General features: G+C 47.3%; 3 protein-coding genes across 3 annotated transcripts; 2 read left to right on the top strand and 1 right to left on the bottom strand.

Moving 5' to 3' along the window:
• The first annotated feature begins 3,299 nt into the window (after positions 1-3,299).
• Positions 3,300-4,673, top strand: LOC148814755 (uncharacterized). Its single transcript, XM_088906455.1, has 2 exons — positions 3,300-3,670; positions 3,894-4,673. The coding sequence occupies exons 1-2, from the start codon at positions 3,395-3,397 to the stop codon at positions 4,671-4,673; spliced, it is 1,056 nt and encodes a 351-aa protein (XP_088762581.1). The 5' UTR covers positions 3,300-3,394.
• A 3,124-nt stretch (positions 4,674-7,797) lies between these two features.
• On the top strand, positions 7,798-15,116 carry nags (N-acetylglutamate synthase). Its single transcript, XM_088906006.1, has 8 exons — positions 7,798-8,233; positions 9,670-9,953; positions 10,564-10,777; positions 11,431-11,611; positions 12,018-12,057; positions 12,962-13,093; positions 13,575-13,757; positions 14,040-15,116. Exons 1-8 carry the CDS (start codon positions 7,898-7,900, stop codon positions 14,197-14,199), a joined length of 1,530 nt encoding a protein of 509 aa, XP_088762132.1. The 5' UTR covers positions 7,798-7,897; the 3' UTR covers positions 14,200-15,116.
• Positions 15,117-15,370: 254 nt separating this feature from the next.
• Positions 15,371-19,076, bottom strand: tmem101 (transmembrane protein 101). The gene is made up of 4 exons (XM_088906381.1): positions 18,945-19,076; positions 18,101-18,281; positions 17,485-17,631; positions 15,371-16,743 (listed from the first exon to the last, which is right to left on the bottom strand). Exons 1-4 carry the CDS (start codon positions 19,073-19,075, stop codon positions 16,435-16,437), a joined length of 768 nt encoding a protein of 255 aa, XP_088762507.1. The 5' UTR covers position 19,076; the 3' UTR covers positions 15,371-16,434.
• Between the last annotated feature and the right edge of the window lie 998 nt (positions 19,077-20,074).

Raw genomic sequence — 20,074 nt, 5'->3', positions numbered from 1 at the left:
CGGTTGATTAAACAAGATGCTCACTGCATTAACGGTGCAGTTACGGATTAATCGCCTCAGAGTGTCTGATGAGAATTATTGCAGTGATTCAGCTAATTACATCATTCTAATTTGTTCCAACCGGGGTCTCGGTTACATGGTTGGCGTCATTTGTGTTTTCAATTCAAATTCACTGTTTGCATGACCGATTGCTTACAGTATCGCCAAAGCAGCAACAATCAGTAAAAAAAAAAAAGTTCGAGTCGGTATCTGCGCCAGGCTGCTAAGGAACAGGTAAAGGTTTACCCGCGCAGAAAAGAGACGCAACGTTCTGGGTGTGGAGTTTTTCTTCAGCTGCTTCTTCCTTCAGAGTCGTCTCCATACCTGAAGGAGGGTGGAATAAACCTTTATCTCTTCCTTTACAATTATTACATATTTACAAACATTTAGGACAATTATGAGGGGTATGGTGCCTTGCACCGCCGGGGACTGGGTTCAATACCGGACCTGGGTGCTGTCTGTGAGGAGTCTGTATGTTCTCCTCGTGTTCGAGTGAATTTCCTCAGTGTGCTCGAGTTTCTGCCCACAGTCCACAGTCTACCAAAGACATCCTTGTAGGTTAATCCACTTCTGGGAAAACTGGCCCTGGTGTGTGTGCGTGTGTTTGTGTCTGTTCGCCCTGTGATGGACTGGCTGGATGAATAGGACGATGACAGTACTGTCGTAATATTATGTTTATTAATAATTGTATTATTGTTTTAGAGGCTCGCTCTCTGTTCCCCAAGCTGTGAGAGGAGATCACACACTGGGCTGCAGGTCTGTTTTAGATTCCTCCCCCAGTAGGACCGATGACTGTCCTGATTAAGACGGGTGTGCGAATGCATTTACTGCATAGGTGATTTTAGTAAAAAGAAGCCTTAAGAAAAATCCCAAATACGTCTAAGAAAATACTTAGGTTAATTGTTTAAGTGTTTAATCGACTGCTTAGGTTGGAACAAAAAGAACAACAGAAGATACTACACCGTCCTGTAATTGAGTTTGGCAGCCCTGCTCAGTATCGTAAATATAACACATCAGTTTAATTCTGAGCGATACGTACACTGAAAGATTTCGTTCAAGTACTAAAAATGCATGAAATATTGATGCCTATCAGAAAGCGTTTTATTTCTGAGCAGGTAAACATTAAACGGGATTTGTACACGGATAACTGCAACAGAAGGGGGGGTGAGAAAGACTACCTTTGCAGCGGACGAGAGTCAGGAAGAGAGAGAGAGCGAGAGCAGGCTCAGTCGAGCGCTGTTCTCTCCAAAGGACGCGAACGGTTTGCAGAGACGCATCGCCAGAGCCCTCTCTCCTGCGATGGAGGATGTGAGGTAAGTCTTTTTTTTTGTTTGTTTGTTTCTGCATCTCCAATACTTTTAAACCTGCTTCAAAACAACAGTGAGTCTATTCGAAAAGCAGCAGGGTTTTAGTATTTTATTATTAGTAATATTATGAGATCAAGAAAAGCTTGCGTACTGTTTAGGTAGCAAACTGCTTTCAAAACAGCCTTCAGGTAAGTCGCACAAAAACTCCTACATTTATTTTAACCTGAACTCTGCATGTTGTTTAATGTTTCAATAATTTGGCTAAAAGAAGAATGTAGCCTATCTGTAGCTTTGCATAGTTACATAAGTGTGTTTTTTGTCAAGAACATCTTTAAGCCTGGATTTAACGTGGACAATTTCAGAATCGTTTCGTTAGCGTGGGGGAAAATATAACTAGAGCCTTGGAGACATATCAAAATAAGCATTTTTTTAAATCAATTTTGCGTATTTCTAACAGTTTGGTGTGAATTCAGTTGACGCTGTCAAAAACATTACATAATTTGAATTTCACCCACCGCCTGTGCAGTTTTCCAGAAGCAGAGGATTGAACAATAAACAACTGAACGCAGAATATGAATTTTTAATCTAGTTCATTAAGTTGTTTATGGTGTTCAGCCATATGGTACGACTCGCACCTTGTTCAATTATGAATGGACACTGCTCGCGGCAATCGAATTGCCCTATCAATCAGTCTAACAGAGCCGGGAGACAACTTCATCAAGATCTCGACGCTGTTACGACAGAAACAACTCGCTTTTACCGCCCCGAGGGAGAGCAGCACCTATCCGACTTTTTTGAGGATGTTTTTCAGTACTACAGGGAAGGTCAAAGTCTTTTAGCAGTTTGGTCTTGGTATTACTGTAAGCATAAATCTTAATATCGGAAATAGAAAAATGCTACAGCTTTAATGCAGAGCAGTTTTCACGATTCTTACGTTAGGTGGCATATTTTATATGCCACGTCTGTGTTTAATTTTTAAAACCTATAATGCTTCCTCCCAGGTAAATTATTTGCTATTTTTCATTATGATGGAATATAGTTTTGAATGCTTATAAAACGATTAATGCCATGTCCGCTACATGCATTTCAAGGTGCGGTTTGATTTCATTTCAAGCAGTTTGAGTTCGATGGAGACCGCGCCCGCGCAGCCAAGCACAGAAAAAAAGACTCCGATAACCCAGCGACCCAGCTGCTTCCTCTGTTTATATAATCAGATTTTTACAGGGAATTATATGAGGCTCTGCTCTACAATAAATCCAGCTCCTTTTTTGCTGGAGGTCATCCAAAATTGTATTTAACTGTGGACAGCCAGAGCCTCTGGCAGAATCTTGGGGTCACTGGTACTGCTGAGTACTCCCCCAGAAGTCAAAACCCCTTTGCCTAATACTGCACCTTCAGGGGCACAGGCTACTTCGCTCACAATTTGGGGATTAGAGCAAAGACTTGTGGAAGTATGAGACAATATCTTCCAAACATAAGGACATTTCTTCCATCATGTGCACTTTGTTGCTAGTAGCCTGTTGAAGGATCAAACGGGGACCCTCAACAGCCTGACCAGGTAGCTAATATTATCTTTCCATTTTTTGTCAAAGGTGCTCATCAATCCAATCCAAGAAACTTCCTCACATCTGAGATCATGACCTCATCTAGGGCCACGATTGCTCTTAGCATCTTGTAGCTTTGGTATTGAGCAGCCACACGAAGATTAGAGCTTCGTCTCTTTGCTGTGCGACAAAGCGCGTCTGTGTTTGCTGTGCCTCCTCCTTCCCGATCTCCAATCTGGAAAAATGTTGGGGAATATTTTCCATCGTTATCGGAGGGCATCCCAAGGGGTAGCTGCATTCTCAAAGCAAGTTGGAACGAGTTGCTAAATGTGTTCCGGGCGGGTGGGGGTGGGTTCTGCTGTGTTGTTGCAGATGTTGCATCTGGAGGACAAGTCTGCTGTTCGGAAAGGTTGACTCCACATAAATAAAGCCAAGCCCACCCCAGGGAGAGCAGAGCCAGACCCGCCTTCCTTTTCCAGGCTCTTGGAGGTCCTGCAGGTGGAGATGCTCCGGCCGGCTCTTCTGCTCCTCCTCGCCGCCGCCCTGACGGGGTCCTCCAAGCTCTGCCCCCACCACTGCCTGTGCTACGACTCTTCCAACCTGGTCGACTGCCGGGCCCGCGGGCTCACCCACGTGCCCCGGACCATGCCCCACGGCACGTGGCTCCTGGATCTCGGGGGCAACAATCTGTCGGAGCTGCAGAGTCACTCCTTCAGTGGTCTGTGGTCTCTGCGGATCTTGGTGCTGTCGGACAGCGGCATACGGTCGCTGGAGCCCCAGGTAAAAGATAACGTCACTGCAGAATGTAGGTCATTTATTACCTACCAGCCCTATTTTCAGGAATTAGCTTTCTTAATTTGTATTTCACCATCCTTGCTGGTCTGTCCTAGTTTTATCGGTGGTCGGCAAGGATGACCTTTTCTATTAAAATGTTCAGAGGAAGCTGGCTTGGCAGGAGTGGGTGATGTAGAAGGGTAACCTGTTACTGTTGCCGCTGTTTCAGGCGTTCTCCTCTCTCGCCTTCCTGGAGAAGCTGGACCTGAGTCACAACGAGCTGCACCGGCTGCCCCCGGACTTCTCCCACAGCCTGGCGTCGCTGCGGGAGCTGCACCTGGACAGGAACGACCTGGAGACCCTGGAGTTCCTCAGCCTGGAAGGGCTGGAGAACCTGGAGAAGCTGGATCTGAGCCACAACCGCATCCGGATAGTGGAGCCGGGGGCCTTTCGGGGCCTGTCCCGACTGCGCCACCTCTTCCTGCAGGGCAACCAGCTGAGGGTCCTGCGGGAGGGGACGCTGGCCATGCTGCAGAGCCTGGAAGTGCTCCTGCTGGGACAGAACAACATCTCCAAGATCGACACGGAAGTCTTCACCTCGCTGCACAGCCTCTCCCTGCTGGGGCTGGAGGGGAACGGCCTGGAGCACCTCAAATTCAAGACGTTCCTCAACCTGCACACCCCGGGAACGCACCTCCAGCTGGCCGGCAACCCCTGGGACTGCGACTGCGACCTGCACCGCGTCTTCAGCAAGATCCTCAGCGTGCGGCACCTCCACATCGACGACTACAAGAACATCACCTGCCACGAGCCCTGGCAGCTGGCCGGCGCCTCGCTCGCCTGGGTGGACAGCCAGCTGTGCGTGGCCGAGACCGCCACGGTGCTGGTCATCACGGTCACCGTGCTGGTCACCGTCATCGCGGCCATCGTCATGGCCGAGAGGAACCGCAAGAAGAACCAGGGAAAGACCTGGAGCGAGGCCGAGGGCTCGGACCCCCAGGAGAAATAACTGGCCCGCTCCAGGGACGGTGGGTTACTATCCCCCGCAGAGTAGCACCCCATTCCCTGCAGGATCTCTCTGATCCAGCAACATCTGCCAGCTGCTTACTGTCCACTCCTGCCAGGCAGCTGTTTTTATACCACGGACACTTCTTACCCCCTCTGCTCCAGGCTTCTTTGGCTTATATGGATCACCAAAAGCAAATCCTGCACGGTAAGGAGTGCAGCCCCCAGCAAATTGCAAAACGGGACACCCCTCCCACGTCACGTGATTCGGAAAAGCCTGAAAGCCCATGAGGACAGCAGCCGTGATGTGTGTAATCCTCGGCTTCTAATGGGGGAATCTCATTCTATTGCCCCCTGCGTGCATGGCAGAACTGGAGGACGAGAATAATGCTGCTGGCTGTCAGCTGTGTTTGTGCCAGAGCTGGGTACCTCACCGGCTCCTCTCGGCTGCAGTGCGGTGTGGCCCTCCTCTACATGGCGTTTCGTCGGCCCAGCAGACAACTGTAGCGAGTCGTTTTGGGCGAAAACGGACAAGAGGCACCTCTTGCCGAGAGCCGCGACTATGGGCTGTAATCCCAGCCTTGCAGGGCTGTCTGAATGGATTCTTCGCAGTCGTGAACATCGGCCACCTTGCAAAACTGGGTGTTGTGTCTGTGCATGCCTCTCCAGTTCAGTGAGGCTTTTTTTAATGGCACGTGATTGGGCCCTCTTACCCACAACGCTGACAGACGTGTTGATGTATTACTGTTACGCACTAGGAAAAGAATGTGCTGCATCAGGGCTGACGTGTTTTCACAGAGGCAGTTGAGCTCATAAACTCCGGTGGTGCCCAGCGTGATCTTGAATCTCTTGTAATGAACTGAAATGGTGCAGAGTGAAAATGCCGTTTTTAATGCTGAGAGGACTCTAAAATAAAATCAAACTGCCATGTTATCTGACCAACTTTTAAATGAGATTCCCGTTATGGACTGTAAAGTTACAATATTAATGCACTGGGTCTGCTAAGAGACTCCACAGTCCGGATAGACATGGTAGAGTCTGACATCTCTGCAATGTAGACAATGTCACTTCTGTAATAGGCTCCACACACAAACCCTGTTCCATTCTGGGGGGGTGGGGGGTGGGGGGGGGACACAATTTGGGGGATTTCAAAGTGGGCAGGTTGATGAGAGGGGAAAAAAAGCAAGAATTTCATAATTTATGTTTAATTTCTTAAAACTCATAGAACTTCTGGACTGAGTGTCACTCGAGGTGATCATTGCAGCCTGATTTTGAACTGATTTTGAACAGGTCAGATTTTACAATAAACCATTTCAGTGTGGAAAAAGGACTAAGCAGCTGCATGAATGTTTGTTCAGGTTCCCTTCTTCCTCCATTAATAATCAGCAAGGTAAAGGAGCTCCAAATCTCTTCCTCCCCTGGACAGCTCCTTCCTCACTATGAAGGAAAGACCCCTCTGGATCAGTCCTGGGTGCTAAGAGAGAGAAGTTGTCATATGCCACTCCGATGTTTTTTCCTCCTTCTCCTCTGGGGGTCTACAGCTGTGATGTGCTGCCTGCTCACCTCTAAACAACAAATTAGATTTCGGCAATAAATGTCACCCGACGACACCCATTGGCCCACAAGGTAGGAAACAGTCCATAACCACGTGATCATTATCCGCGACCATACGGCCGCACAGATTAGTGCAACGATTAAAGAAAAAACCGTCCCCCCCCCACCATCTCCGTAAATCTGATATTTTTGCTTGATGCGATCAAGAGCTGTCCTGTCGCTTCTTAGAAATATCCAGAGGGAGGCTGTGGACTCTAATAGAGAAAGGAAGACCAGGAGCCGAGGGGAAGGAATTCTCTTTAATTCCTCGTCAGTCTTTTACACTTAAATACATCATTCCCCTAAGGAAGGTTTTATTTTTTTAAGTGGAAAAACCCAATATTTTTTTCTAACATGGCGGACGCAGCCCGTACTCGCACCTATCAATTCGAGAACTGGGCGAATGAAAAACAGGAGCGTCATCTCCAACCGCCATCACGTATTACATGACACTGGAGGCACTGACCGGGGTGGGTGTGCGTGTTTCTGTCCCGCCACGTGTTCCACTCGTGAAGTTTGCCTTCCTGAATGTGATCGTTAACAACACCTTCTCTAGTGTCCTGATTTACGGTTCTTGTCTCTTTCATTTTGCAGTAATGTTAAGTTTAATGTTATTTAATGTTATTTATTTAAGCGCTTTGAGAAGCCACCTTTAAAGGCGCTATATAAAAATAAAGTTTTTTTATTATTATTATCAAACGTACTATCAACGGTTTTTCCAATGGATTTGTTTTTTTTTCTCTCTAAAAAGCACTGCCCTGGTATGCATCTTCTAGTCCCTTAAAATCAAATGGATTTGTGTTAAACCACAAGTAATAACGTTATCTAAGCCACTGCGTGTCGCGCAATCCCTGTTACCTAACACCTCGCTCTCCAGAAGGAACATCGCGGATAAAAATCTAAATTGAAGCATTAACGTGGCGTTTTATAATCCCTTACTATACCCCTCGTACACACCGGCTCCTCCGGAGTTACTCGTCACAAGTACCAGAGCAGACAGATGAAACGTGCTCTCTCCCACGACCCCAACCTTTGACCGTCAAAGCAGTTGCAGAGACAGCGTCACCTCGTGGCCATGTCTAAAACAGCTCATGGGTTATGCGCCCATTAACACAAGTTGCATTAAATTATAATGATAAATTATATATAATAAATCATGATTATAATTCTAAATTAACAAGCGCGTTGTCATTTTATGCCGACACATCCCGAATGCTTGTGGGCCCCTAGGCGTTATGGAACTACATTTTGGGCTTACATGTCATTGCAACCTCATTGTATTCTTGCGCGTGATAAATCGAATATTTTTTTTTCTAAATATACATATTTTACTTTTTAGATTCTGTAAATACGGGAAGCGATATCGTTTGTCTTCAGAAAAACCTTTAAACACTTCAATATTAACGCAAATAAGGAGCAATGTGAACCAGAAGAGCAATGCACCGTGCGTTTTTTTTTTTGGTAAGGGGAGTTCTTATGAGGATCTGAGGTCTGCTCGCCAGGGAAAACGCCATTATGCACGTGTTTCCATAGCAACACGGGCGGGGCCGCCGCCACCACGCCCCTCCCGGAGGGACAGTTGAAATCCGTAGATCGGTCGCGTCTTGTTGCAGAAAGTTTGTCAATGCGAGAAAAATGTCAAAAGTTAAGGCTGGTTCTTCCAGCTGCAGGACGGTGGCGGGTCACCTCCTGTCGAAACCCGCGGTCTCGGCGCAGACTCCCCGGAAGCCGGGCGGTCTCCAGCGGCAGATGAGCTCCCTGGGCGCCGATGGCTGGGGGAGCCCCAGCCCGGCTGTGGCCCAGCAGGACTTCGCCAAGCCCGGGGTCGATCTGCCCAGCCGCACGCTGATCGGCAGGGATGTGAAGGCGTTTCTCGGCGAGATCGGCGGCGACTCCAGGGAGGCCAGGTACTGGCTGACCCAGTTTCAGAGGAGCACCTTAACGCAGTCCCCTGCTTTCGCGGTGCTGGAGGTGAGTGCGACGCTAAAAGCACCGGGACCTCTCGACCCAGAGTAGCAGCACGGTAGTATTGCAGCAAATACGGTTCCGTAAACTCCTTCCAGTACATTGACTTGTTTCATTTTGATAAAAAAAAATCCTATAAATTTAAGACGACTTGTTGTTTTTTTTTTTGGCTAATAGCTGCGCAAGCACTAAATACCGCAATAAACTGATGTATTTCTATACACGGGGTATCGCTTTAATAAAAAGAAAACTATACAAACGCAAGTTGTTATGAGTAGATAAAATTCAATTGGGTAGCTGCGTCAGCATGCGTAGGCTGCAAAGGAACAAGCAACAGGTTTATTCCCTGCTGGAAAAAAGAAAGAAAGCACAACGTTTCGGCCGTGGAGCCCTCTTCAGGTGTGCAGCATTCTTTTAACGTGACTTAGGTTTAGGAGTTTTTTTCCCCCTAATAATTACATATACTGGTGCTGAATATACTGGTTTCCTCCATGAAATAGCACACACTTTTGTGTGTTTGACAAGTTTCCTTTCCGTTGCGGAGATAAATATTTCTGTCCGTCTCTCTGACCAGAAACATGTCTGACAAAACAAAAATGTCGTGTATCCTGTTTTTTTGGCGAAATGAGACACCGAGACCTACAGCCTGAGAAAATTACCATTCTTCATTCGCGTTTACGGCCTTGCTAATGTTGAATGGCAGAAATGACTTTTCCCCGTCCACCATTGCACTCTGCCACTATGGCAAGCGGATATAAAAACCCCAATAGCATTAGCACTGACACGAAAGTGAATGAAGAACGGTCATTTTCAATTAGCTGGGGGTCTCGACATCACAATCTTCCCCGTTTTGTTGGAAATTCAATTTGACCTTGTCCAGGATTTATTCCCCCGCCCCCCGATGCTCTCTTTTGGGAGACTTTTCTTTTGAAAGCAGTGCAACTAGGATGCCAGGACCCTAAAGGTGCCGGCTTCGCGCGGCGTGCAAACTCGGACACAAAGCGCCGCGCCGACTGTGCTGTGCTGGCGTTTCCACGAACGACGAGGATTATAATCATCCTGTTTGATGTTTTTTGTTGGTCTCTTTCTAAAATAACTTTTAATGCAGAGCACTGTCTGAAACCAGCGCCAGACTGACGAAACTCAGTCTCTTGTAAGAAAGGAATAGATACAATGAAACTACAAGCAACCGCATTAGTCAGATGGGCTGTGTAGCCTTCTCTCATTTACTAATCTCCTGATCTTCTGAAATAGCAGTGAAGCAACATATTAATGAACTTCACACCTTGAATGCATGAATCTGGCAGGAGACATGAATCTCCTCAGTTACTTGCTATATTGCAGAACACAATGGTGACTCAGTCTGGTCCCTGCAGACACAAGAGCTTAGTTTGTCTTTAGGCAGCAACAGTTACGGTTTCTTTGTGTGTTTTAATCCGCAGGTGGACGAGTCTGTTCTGAAGAGCAGGGAGATGACGCAGAGCCTGGCCTTCGGGCTCTCTTTCCTGCAGCGGATGGATATGAAGCCCGTGGTGGTGATGGGGCTGCGGGCGGAGGAGATGGAGGCCGTGCTGACCGGGCCTTGTTTCGGCCCCAGGGCGGCCGTGGTGCGGCGCTGCCAGGCTCTCGCAGAGGCGCTGCAGAGGAACTCCGTCAGCGTTATGCCCTTCTTCAGCGCCGAGTCCTTGCTGCTTGCCCAGGACGTGCCATCTGGTGCTGGGCACAGGCGAGTTCTCATTGGTGTTAGGAGGATATTGGTTTTTAATCCTTACAAATATGTAATCGGCTTGATACCTCCTTCTGCAATCCTAGCGCTGCTGGGCCTCTGTGCCTCTTATCATTCTAGTTTAAATCATGACATCACATTTAACCTGCACTCTTTTAAGATGCATAATTTTCCTTCAAATTTGAGTGACATGAGCATATAACCCTGTTTTTTTGCAGGTGTTCTGGATTGTGGGGGACAGAAAGGGCCTTTTAGGCACAGTGGTGCAGTGCTTAGCATTGCTGGATTGCACTGAGGCCCGATTTGGGGGAGCTGTATGTGTGGAGTTTGCATGTTCTCCCCACGTTTTGCGTGGGTTTCCTCCCACAGTCCAAAGACATGATGGTGGGTTAACTGGCTTCGGGGAAGGTTGGCCCCGGTGTGAATACGTGCTCGTTTGTGTTTGTATGTTCCCTGTGGTGGATATGGCGTCCTGTCCAGGGCGTACCCTGCATGGCGCCCATTGCTTGCTGGGATAGACTCCGGCTCCCCACCGATCCAGAGCTGGAATGAGCAGGTAGGAGACAGTCGGGTGGTCTGACACTTTTCTTTGGTGCCCCCTGCTGGACAGGTGTGGGAACAACATTGCAGTGGACGCCGGGCTGCTGCAGTGGAGCCTGGACTGCGGGAATATCCCACTGGTGTGCCCGGTGGGCAGGAGCGTCAGCGGCTGCTCTGTGGTGCTGGACTCGCTGGACGTCACCGCTGCCATCTCAAAAGCCCTGCAGCCCCTCAAAGTGATGTTCCTCAACAGCTCGGGGGGAATCCGCAACCAGAGCCACAAGGTAAAGATGTTCATAATGAGAATAATTCCTCAAACTTCTCTAGCGCTTTTCTGGACACTCCACTCAAAGCCTTGTACAGGTAATGGGGATCCTCTCCACCACCACCAGTGTGCAGCCATACCTGGATGATGCACCAGTACGCTCACCACACACCAGCTCTCAGTGGGGAGGAGAGCAGAGTGATGAAGCCAGTTCAGAGATGGGGATTATTAGGAGGCCATGATTGGTGAGGGCCAATGGGAAATTTGGCCAGGACACCAGGGTGACACCCTTACTCTTTTTGAGAGAATGCCCTGGGATTTTTAATGACCGCAGAGAGTCAGGTCCTCAGTTTAATGTCTCATCCAAAGACAGTATAGTGTCCCCATCACTATACTGGGGCATTAGGACTCACACAGACTGCGGGGTGAGCACCCCCTACTGGCCCCACTAACACCTCTTCCAGCAGCATCCTTAGCTTTCCCAGGAGTCTCCCATCCAGGTACTGGCCAGGCTCACACCTGCTGAGCTCCAGCGGCCTGCCTGTGAGTTGCAAGGTGATAGAGCTGCAGTTCGTGTTTCACTCTCTTGTTCTGCCTGTGATCGGTGTTGTGGTTTCAGGGCAGTGTTTCCCAATGGGCTTGAACCTTGCTCTTGCCTTCCTTCTGCCTCAGGTGGTGGGCCAGGTCACCCTGCCTGCTGACGTGGCGCTTCTGTCAGAGGCAGAGTGGATCAGCGTCCAGGAGCAGCGTCTGGTCAGGACCATCGTGGACCTCCTGAACCAGCTGCCCAGCGAGTCCTCTGCCGTCATCACCTCGGCCAGCACGCTGCTCACCGAGCTCTTCAGCCACAGGGGTAAAGACTGGTGCTCAGCTGTCAGTAGAGGGCAAGCTCATGAATCCTACTGAGCATGCAGTTCCATGTTTCGCCACTAGGGGGTGGTATTAACATAGTTGATTACCCATCCAGTAAGGCGCAGCAGTTTATATCATTGCCGTTGGAAGAAAATGCCCTTAACTTAATGTATATGTGCTAGAACACCATGGTTTGAGAGAAAATTGCTGGAATGGGATAATATAAAACCTTAACCCCTCCTCTTTAGTCTAAAACATTTCAGTAGAAGTTGTTTTCTTGGGAAGTAATTATTAAAACTCAAAGGCTCACTAAGGAGCTGGAACAGTGCATCTGTATGTTACTGAGAAAGAAGCAGAACACACTGTTAGGTGGTTGTTAATGCAGAAGCTGTTCTCTCATGATCCAGGTTCGGGGACCCTGTTTAAGAATGGAGAACCCATCCACAGGTATGTATTCTGAGGAAGAATTTGAACATTTACCTTTTTTTAAGTATGTAATATAGCGACTATTTGCCTTTTGCTCATGTGCCCTTTCTGCTTAGCAACAGCATAAAAGGCTAAGTCAAGCATAATATTTGACTTTTTAATATTAATGCTACAGCTGCAGAATGTCTAGCTCATTTCACACCTTCTGTTTACTTACTTCATTTTGTCTCTATACAAAGTAAAATTGCTTCTTGATAAGAGAAAAACAACTCCTAATATGGAAATGTAGAATGTGCTTTCCTGTGTGAATTTACTGTATAAAACCCATTACATTTACCATCTGGTTGAAGAGGTTGCTCACAGATCTGTATGAGAGGCTGCTCTCAGCTCTGCATGATTGTATCTTCCCCATGCGCATGAATAAGGGACTTGACCATACCTAACCTGAGTGAAGAGTTTTCTTCAACAATTCCAAAATTGTATTTTCAATTCATTGATGATTGTAGGATATTTGGATTTCTGTAAGATGAATAACACCCGCACCTGTTGTTAGTTGCTGCTTATAAAGTTATATACCGACATTGCCCTGGAAAAGTATTCACCCCCTTCCAGTGGTACAGTATATGCACATTTTTTTTAAAGTGAATAGTTTCTTCAAAACTTGAATGTTGAAACTGAGCACTCTTTTTCGCCACATAGGTGAAAGAAGGGGCGAATACATTTGCAAGGCACTGTACATATTGTATGTTCTTAACCCTGGCTCTTTGTGTACAACAGGATTAAACAAAGTTTAGTTTTTAGTTACAGCCTTTGAAATAAAGGACGTGATTGCAGGCATTGTCTGGTGTTGGACAAGCCTGGTAGATCTGCTTGTTCAGAGTTCCTGCTCAGCACTCCTCCACTCTCCTTACTGCTTCTCCCTTAGGTACAGCAGCCTGGATGAGATAGATGTCGACCGGCTCCTGGCCTTGATCAACAAGTCCTTTGGGAAGAACCTGAAAGAGGATTACGTTGCCTCTCTGAAGGGCCGGCTGCATTCCATCTACCTTTCCGAAGAGTGAGTAAACCAGGGGCTGATCAGATCTGGCTGTAGGAGATAAAAACTGAAAAAAGAAAGGAACTCCTGCATACCTCCTTCATTGCACATCACCATGAACAAGCAGCAGTGCGCTTCAGAATAGGGGTGTGAGAACAGATCAAGATTTCTGAAAAGAGTCGTGCCAAACCTGAAACATGTGGCAAAAACGAATATTTGGGAAGCACAGAATTGCAGCAAAACCAATATTTGCCTGCACTGCAGATCTCTTGTTCCTTGTTTGAGCGGAGATGGAGAATTCCTGTACTGCCATCATTGCAAAAGCTGAAAGCAAACCCTTATCGCACAGACTGCCCTGTTTCCAGGACTGGCGCTGGGCTTTCCAACAGGACAAGCATCTTCCTGATAGTGGGTGGATGGTACTGAAGCTTGAGGCAAAATGAAAGAGGTGGCAAACCATGTGGGTGCTTAACAGTGGGGGGGGGGGGACTCGTTTTTGCAGGTACAGCGCGGTGGCTGTCATCACGAAGGAGCCCGTGAGAAGCCGCACACCATACCTGGATAAGTTCGTGGTGAGCAGCAGCAGGCAAGGCCAGGGCGCCAGCCAGATCCTGTGGGAGCGCATCCGACGGGACCTTGGGGCCCTCTTCTGGAGATCCCAGAGCACCAACCGCATTAACCCCTGGTGAGTACAGCGCCCAGGACGAAGAGGGGAGAGGAATAGGAATGCAAGGCTGGTGTGCACCGTGACTGTCTCCCAACTCGCAGGTGAAAGGAAGAGGCTCTAAACTGGCTGATCTCTTAACACCAGATGCTGCAGCATGGGCTCGTATTGTCATCAAGACTTGATGGAGAGAAGAAAATAGACTTGCAATGAGTTTTGGATTCATGGAACAAAGTATGTTTGATGCCGAGCGTGCCCGGGTCTGTGCAACTTTACATGCCTTTCCTCCTGCATGTCTTTCAGGTACTTTAAAAAATGCGATGGCAGCTTCGTCAATGGCAGGTGGATTGTCTTCTGGTTTGGGCTCTCGGACATGCGGGACTCCTATGAGCTGGTAGAGTACGCCAAGAACATACCCGATTCCTTCTGCGTGACGGAGTCTGGAGGACCCCTGGACTCCTGAGTCCTGGGCCGACTCATCTGCCCAGAGCGCCCTCTCCTCCAGCCACGACGGGGGGGCGTCACGCAACTGAGTGACCCTCTTGCTAATACAGTGACGGAGTGTCTTGGTAAACCCCATCATAACACAACCTTTTGTTTTCGGGAAGGACAGCTGGAAGGGCTGATGCTCTCTTTCCACAAATAAAGAAGTATGAGTATTCGCAAGACTAGCTGGGATTGATTTAGCACTGCCGCTTTTGGGGAAGAGGATGATTGCGGTTTCATTTTGGGAGCAGGGTGTGAGATCCACATGGTTTTGCACTGATGCTCTGAGGCAGTTCGCTGGGAGCCTTTAACTGCACTGAATTTTTCACAGAAATTTTAGCTGCACTTCCCAAATTGGAAAAAAATCTTATTTCACACCCCACTAATTTTTTTTATCTTTAATTGCAAAGCATCTTATTTCTTCTAAGTGTTATTTGTATTTCTTTCTGAGACCATTCATTGTGCTTTTGTTTGATTGAAGTGGCTGCATGAAGGATGGTTTCTCATGTGCCTTGCAAAGGACTAAAAAAAAAACCAAATGGCCCTTTGTTGATTGTAAAACAGACTCTTCTAGCTCCATGTTTCTCTGCTCCTGGACTGCAGACCCACACTGGTTATAAAAGACCAACTCCACTCTGGAACCCACAGTGGACACTTTCAGAACATAGTTGCAGCTAAAATCTGTACTGCCAGCTTGCAGTTTTGTAACGTCGTAAAATTTTCTAAAAGTCTTGTATTTGTAATATGGCTACAATGTTATATCCGGTGTAACCAGACTGCACTTCCTCAAATTCACTACCTGTCAGCAACATTTGGGGATGAGATCGAAACAATATTTGTGGGTAATGTTTTGCTTTAATGCAAAAAGTTCACTGTATTAAATCTTGTATGCTCTTTGTGTGTAATCTTTATGCTAGTGTTCATGTATTCTAGTTCCTAATTTTAGTACCAGCATGCTTTTGGAAGAAAGTTGTTGCAAACCAAGTGCTGTGATGAAGAGTGAAGTTGCCTACCTAGTTTATATATTTATAATTCATGCTAAGAAACCAAATGATTTTAAGTAATCCCATTCGTGGCGAGAACACTGTTAATGGTCTATGCACACCGAACGGTGCATGGTAATGTTAAGAACAGTCTGCACACAGGGGTGAAGTTTATACATTTATGCAAAATATCTTAGATACTCAAGTAAATAGAAAAGGAAAAAAACATGACCTGAGAACCCACCCCCACCTCCATATAACAGAAACTTGACGAACAAGAGCATATTGTAAACTTATCAGATTAAAAGCTAAATGAGAAATACAGAAAGCATATAATTACACTAAGCACTTTGTGCACAATTCCTATCCAAACAGTATAGAATTAAATTAGTTCAGGTGGGGAGCTGCCTCAGCATGCATAGGCTGCAAAGGAACAAGTCACAGGTTTATTCTGCGCTGAAAAGAGAAGAAAGAAAACACGTTTCGGCAGTGGAGCCGCCTTCAGGTGTGAGGAAGGTCTGAAGACGGCTCCACGGCTGAAACGTGTTTTCTTTCTTCTCTTTTCAGCACAGAATAAACCCGTGGCTTGTTCCTTTGTAGAATTAAATCTGTCAACATTGAATCCAGGCATTGATGAAACTGTTCTGCTAACTGCACGTGTTTAAGGTGATCAACACAGGCAAGTAAAAAAATGTAGTGCTAATTTTAATCATGCCTTATTGTTTCAATAGAGCATAAACCATCAGAAGGTCAGGATGGCTTTGTTGTTACACATTTTAAAAAAGTGTGACATTCAAGAGAGAGGTGTGCATCTAAAGAAAAACGGTTTCCCTGCGTTTTTCCTGAGGGTTGTCTTACAGCCGCCGTGCAATTCAACTCTCGATATGTCAGCCAGTCTATTATTTGATCACCCAGAAGGTGGGTTAATATGCGTCCCAGAAATGAAACGAGCAGTGAAGCAATGCTTCACATTCATAAGAACTGTAAACACAAAGACCAAATTCTTTCGATGTTGACTTCTATTCACTTCCCAGTCTTAGATTACGGTTGAAATAAGAAGATAAAGAAGGTTTCCGTCGATCCGCGACGAGGCCATCTGAGCCGAGCCCCTGCCACCTGGATCTTGTCCTGACTGTATCGGCAGCAAGGGTGCAGATGCCGTAATGGCAATAGGTTCCAGACCTCTCTGCACATCCTCTCTTCCAGCTGCCCCACAGCTCCCGAAAAGCTCAGCCATCAGTAGCCAAGATAAGGACCGCCCCCAAAATCCCAGCGTTCTGCCCGATCAGCTTCAGCTGGTTCCAGAACTCGACGTGGCGGCCGTGGTGCCAGTAGCCGATGTTGCCGTCGATGAAGAGCAGCACCAGCGGCAGGAGGGTGGCCAGGATCTGGGAGGCAAGGTGGACGTAGTAGCCCGAGAGGAAGGAGAGGGCCAGCACGCCATAAAGGACGAAGAGCAGCTGCAGAGTGATCTCGCCCCCGGGGATGTGGTTCAGGTAGGCCAGCCTGTCCTCCTGGCTGTGCTGCAGCGAGTAGGCCTGCCGAAGAGCAATGCTTTGTGAGCGAGCAAGACCCAGCCTCCACCCCCCCCACCCCACTTGCTGGATGCACTGCACCCTGCGGTGTGTGAACTTCATTCACTGTCCATCCATGCTTTTTCTAACTGCTTCCTCTTCCAACTGAGGGTCGTGGGGGAGCCGGAGCCTATCCCAGCAAGCATCGGGTGCAAGGTGGGGTACACCCTGGACGGGACACAAAGTCTTTGGACTGCGGGAGGAAACTGGAGCACTTGGCGGTAACCCACGTGAACACAGGGCGGAGCGGTGGCTCTGTGGCTAAGGATCTGTGCCTGTGGCTGGAAGGTTGCCGGTTCAAATCCCGCGGCCTGGCAGAGGAATCCTACTCCGTTGGGCCCCTGAGCAAGGCCCTTCACCCCAGCTGCTCCAGGGGCGCCCTATAAATGGCCGACCCTGTGCTCTGACCCCAAGCTTCTCTCCCTGTCTGTGTGTCTCATGGAGAGCAAGCTGGGGTCTGCGAAAAGACAAATTCCTAATGCAAGAAATTGTATATGGCCAATAAAGTGATCTTAGCTTATTTCTTAGCATGCAAACTCCCCACAGACAGCACCTCGGCAATGGAACCCAGCCAGCAATGCTAACCGCTACGCCGCTGTGCCTCCCCTTTAATTTGCTGTCTGCGTGAGAATTCTGAATCACCATTTCCTTGTCCTCAACACTGAGATTTTTCCAGCACTGCTGCCGTCACGAGGATGCACTCACCACGCAGATCAGGTAGATGCCTATGAAGACCTGGCCCGTCGACTGCAGCGACCTTGTGCGGGGTTTCTGCCGGTACACCTCCCCTGCCCCGCTGGCCAGGACCAGGAAGCCCCCGATGATGGCAATCGCTCTGGAGTACATCCTCACCTGGGGAAGAGGTACAGCTGGCATTTATTTTTTTTTAAAAAGAAGGCTGCGAGCAAAGAGAGTGCCATCTGACGTGCTCCCACTCGCCTGGCTGCTACTGCGGCTGACCGGACTGCCCCGGCATGTCCAGGCCTGAACCTCCCAGTGCCTACAGGTCCAGCCTGTTTCCATAAAGAGCACCGACTCCCGGACCCAGACCTTATCCCCAGTCTATGCGTTTTTATCCTGCTCACATTTTAAAATTGACACTCCACGACACTAAATATTAGGGATGCCACGCGAAGCTAATGTGCTGATTACCACACAATTTACATGACTTAACAGGCCTGGAAGGGCAAGACAACAGGTTTACAGCCAAGGTAAGGGGATGTGGGTGCAGAGCAGGTATAGAAGCACAAGGAAAAGAAACCCCTTTAATGTCTGTCCTCCGTTAATTGGCACCTCTGTAGCACAGTCCAACCCTACACACCTTTAGCCAGTCGCCATAGTACACCTGCCCTCCGATGTAGGAAGCGTAGGTGCTGACAGCTAACTGCAGGGCGGCACCCAACGCAAACCACCTCCTCTTCACCCCAAAGGACATGAAACTGGCACACAGGACAGCTGCCCCCATATCGACATACAGATACGGCATATTAATATCAGGCTTCCTGCAGAAAGAGAGAGAGCACAGTTTTACAGACGGCGGGGCTGTCGAGCTGTTTGTAAGACAGGGCGTGTCTACTTCTGGTCGGGATAGGAATTCATTCCAGCTAAGATCTTAACTGCCTTTCCCACAAATTACTGGTTTACAACTCGAAAACGCCCGTGCAGCCTTACTGGCAAGGTTTCATCTTGCTTTTTGCTCATGGTTTTACAAAAAAGAAGAGCTAAATATGAAATTGAGATCACAAACGTCACGCCCGAACAACACACGTACGATTTTTTCAATTAAAACCCGCTATTAGAAACGATTAAATTGAATATTATTTCAGTGTGGAGCACTTCTCGTATAAACTTTCTTTCATTGAGCTAAATCTGCTTCATTCCCGAATTTTTCATTAACGCGCGTAAACTCGTCAGGAACGACAGATCTAACATCTCTAATGCAGACCGAATACGCCTGTTTCGACCAAAATTACAGTGCATATATCGCCAGCACAGCGAAGCATAAACGAAGCGTTAATTTACTCATGAAATTGCAACTCAATTATATTATAACTATGCATATTAATGGAAAAGCGCATCATCGTAGACCACTAACGCATCTGCCTGTGCCGCATAATAAACACGAGAATTAAAACCATCCAAGTGGATTTGTTTCGTCTGCTCACCTCTTGACATCTGCCCGCTCCGCAAACAACATCAGCATGCTGAAGCAGTTCCAGAACCCGAACCGGGTCAGAATAATCGCCCCGAATCGGGACAATAGTCTCAAGACATTCTTCCGACTGGGGGCGGCCATGATTGTTTGGGGAGGAAGTGACGATCTGCACTTCCGGTGCAGCTACTTTTGCAAGTTGTTGATATACAGGTGTAAATAACAAGTAGTGTCGGTGTTGACCAGGGCCAGATTAATGATTCTTCATGGGATTCACATATTTACTTATGTCAAAACCGTGACGCTACTGTAAAACACAATTCTGTTGTATGCGGTCCTCAATTACTTTTTCAATTGTAAACAAGCAACAGATAGTTTACATGACAGTGTCAGAAAGTGCCGGTTAATAAAATCTATAACTAGACAATACATTTAGTTGCAAAGGTGTGAGCTCACACCCGAAACGTTGTGTTTTCTTTCTTCTCCTTTCAGCAAGGAATACACCTATTACAGTTCCTTTGCAGCCTACGCATGCTGATGCAGCTACCCACCTGAAATGCATTTAGTTGACAACTTCTATCATCAGTTAATGAAAACACCAGTCTTTTAATCCTAATAAAGCTTCCAGATTTCCTTGAATGTGGTTGCGATTTTAGTTGATCATTAATGAGGAGTAGGGATGTCACGGTGTGAGATTTTGATTGTACGATTATAGTCTCAGCAAATAATCACGGTTTTACGATTTTTTTCAGGTAATGTATTCTGAGACACTATGAAGGGGAAAAAGACACAAAGCTGATATAATGAAACATTTTGGGTTTTTTTCCTAGCATTCTTTTGGTCCTGCAAATCAAACATGTAACCTACTGTATATTAAAAACATAAATACGATTAGTAAAAGTAGGCAGTGGCAAATGGAAATATTCAGAGAGGTCAGTCTCAACCCGTCCCTCTCCTGACTTAGAACTTCGTCACTCGTTGTCAGTAAAAAGTGTATTTACTTTAACGCCAGGGCCAGTGGATGGACTGGTAGCGAGCACCAATTATAGGAAAAATGTTTATAAGCGATAGAGGTATTCTCCGCAAATTCAACTCGAAGGAGAACGAAAGTAACGTTAATCATGCAGACTGCTCCAGCCAGGG

The sequence above is a fragment of the Atractosteus spatula genome, chromosome 26 (genome assembly GCF_055471065.1).
Source record: "Atractosteus spatula isolate fAtrSpa1 chromosome 26, fAtrSpa1.hap1, whole genome shotgun sequence".
NCBI classification, from domain to species: Eukaryota; Metazoa; Chordata; class Actinopteri; order Semionotiformes; family Lepisosteidae; genus Atractosteus; species Atractosteus spatula.
The sequence above is the reverse complement of the archived record's forward strand: the minus strand, read 5'-3'. Positions and strand labels throughout refer to the sequence as shown.

Coding starts and splice junctions, on each gene's coding strand:
- nags (XM_088906006.1), top strand. CDS start 7,898: ATGTCAAAAGTTAAGGCTGGTTCTTCCAGCTGCAGGACGGTGGCGGGT. Junction 10,778..11,430: donor TCCGCAACCAGAGCCACAAG/GTAAAGATGTTC, acceptor CTTCTGCCTCAG/GTGGTGGGCCAGGTCACCCT. Junction 13,758..14,039: donor ACCAACCGCATTAACCCCTG/GTGAGTACAGCG, acceptor CATGTCTTTCAG/GTACTTTAAAAAATGCGATG.
- tmem101 (XM_088906381.1), bottom strand. CDS start 19,075: ATGGCCGCCCCCAGTCGGAAGAATGTCTTGAGACTATTGTCCCGATTC. Junction 18,282..18,944: donor GAGCGGGCAGATGTCAAGAG/GTGAGCAGACGA, acceptor CTCTTTCTGCAG/GAAGCCTGATATTAATATGC. Junction 16,744..17,484: donor GCATCTACCTGATCTGCGTG/GTGAGTGCATCC, acceptor GCTCTTCGGCAG/GCCTACTCGCTGCAGCACAG.
- LOC148814755 (XM_088906455.1), top strand. CDS start 3,395: ATGCTCCGGCCGGCTCTTCTGCTCCTCCTCGCCGCCGCCCTGACGGGG. Junction 3,671..3,893: donor TACGGTCGCTGGAGCCCCAG/GTAAAAGATAAC, acceptor CCGCTGTTTCAG/GCGTTCTCCTCTCTCGCCTT.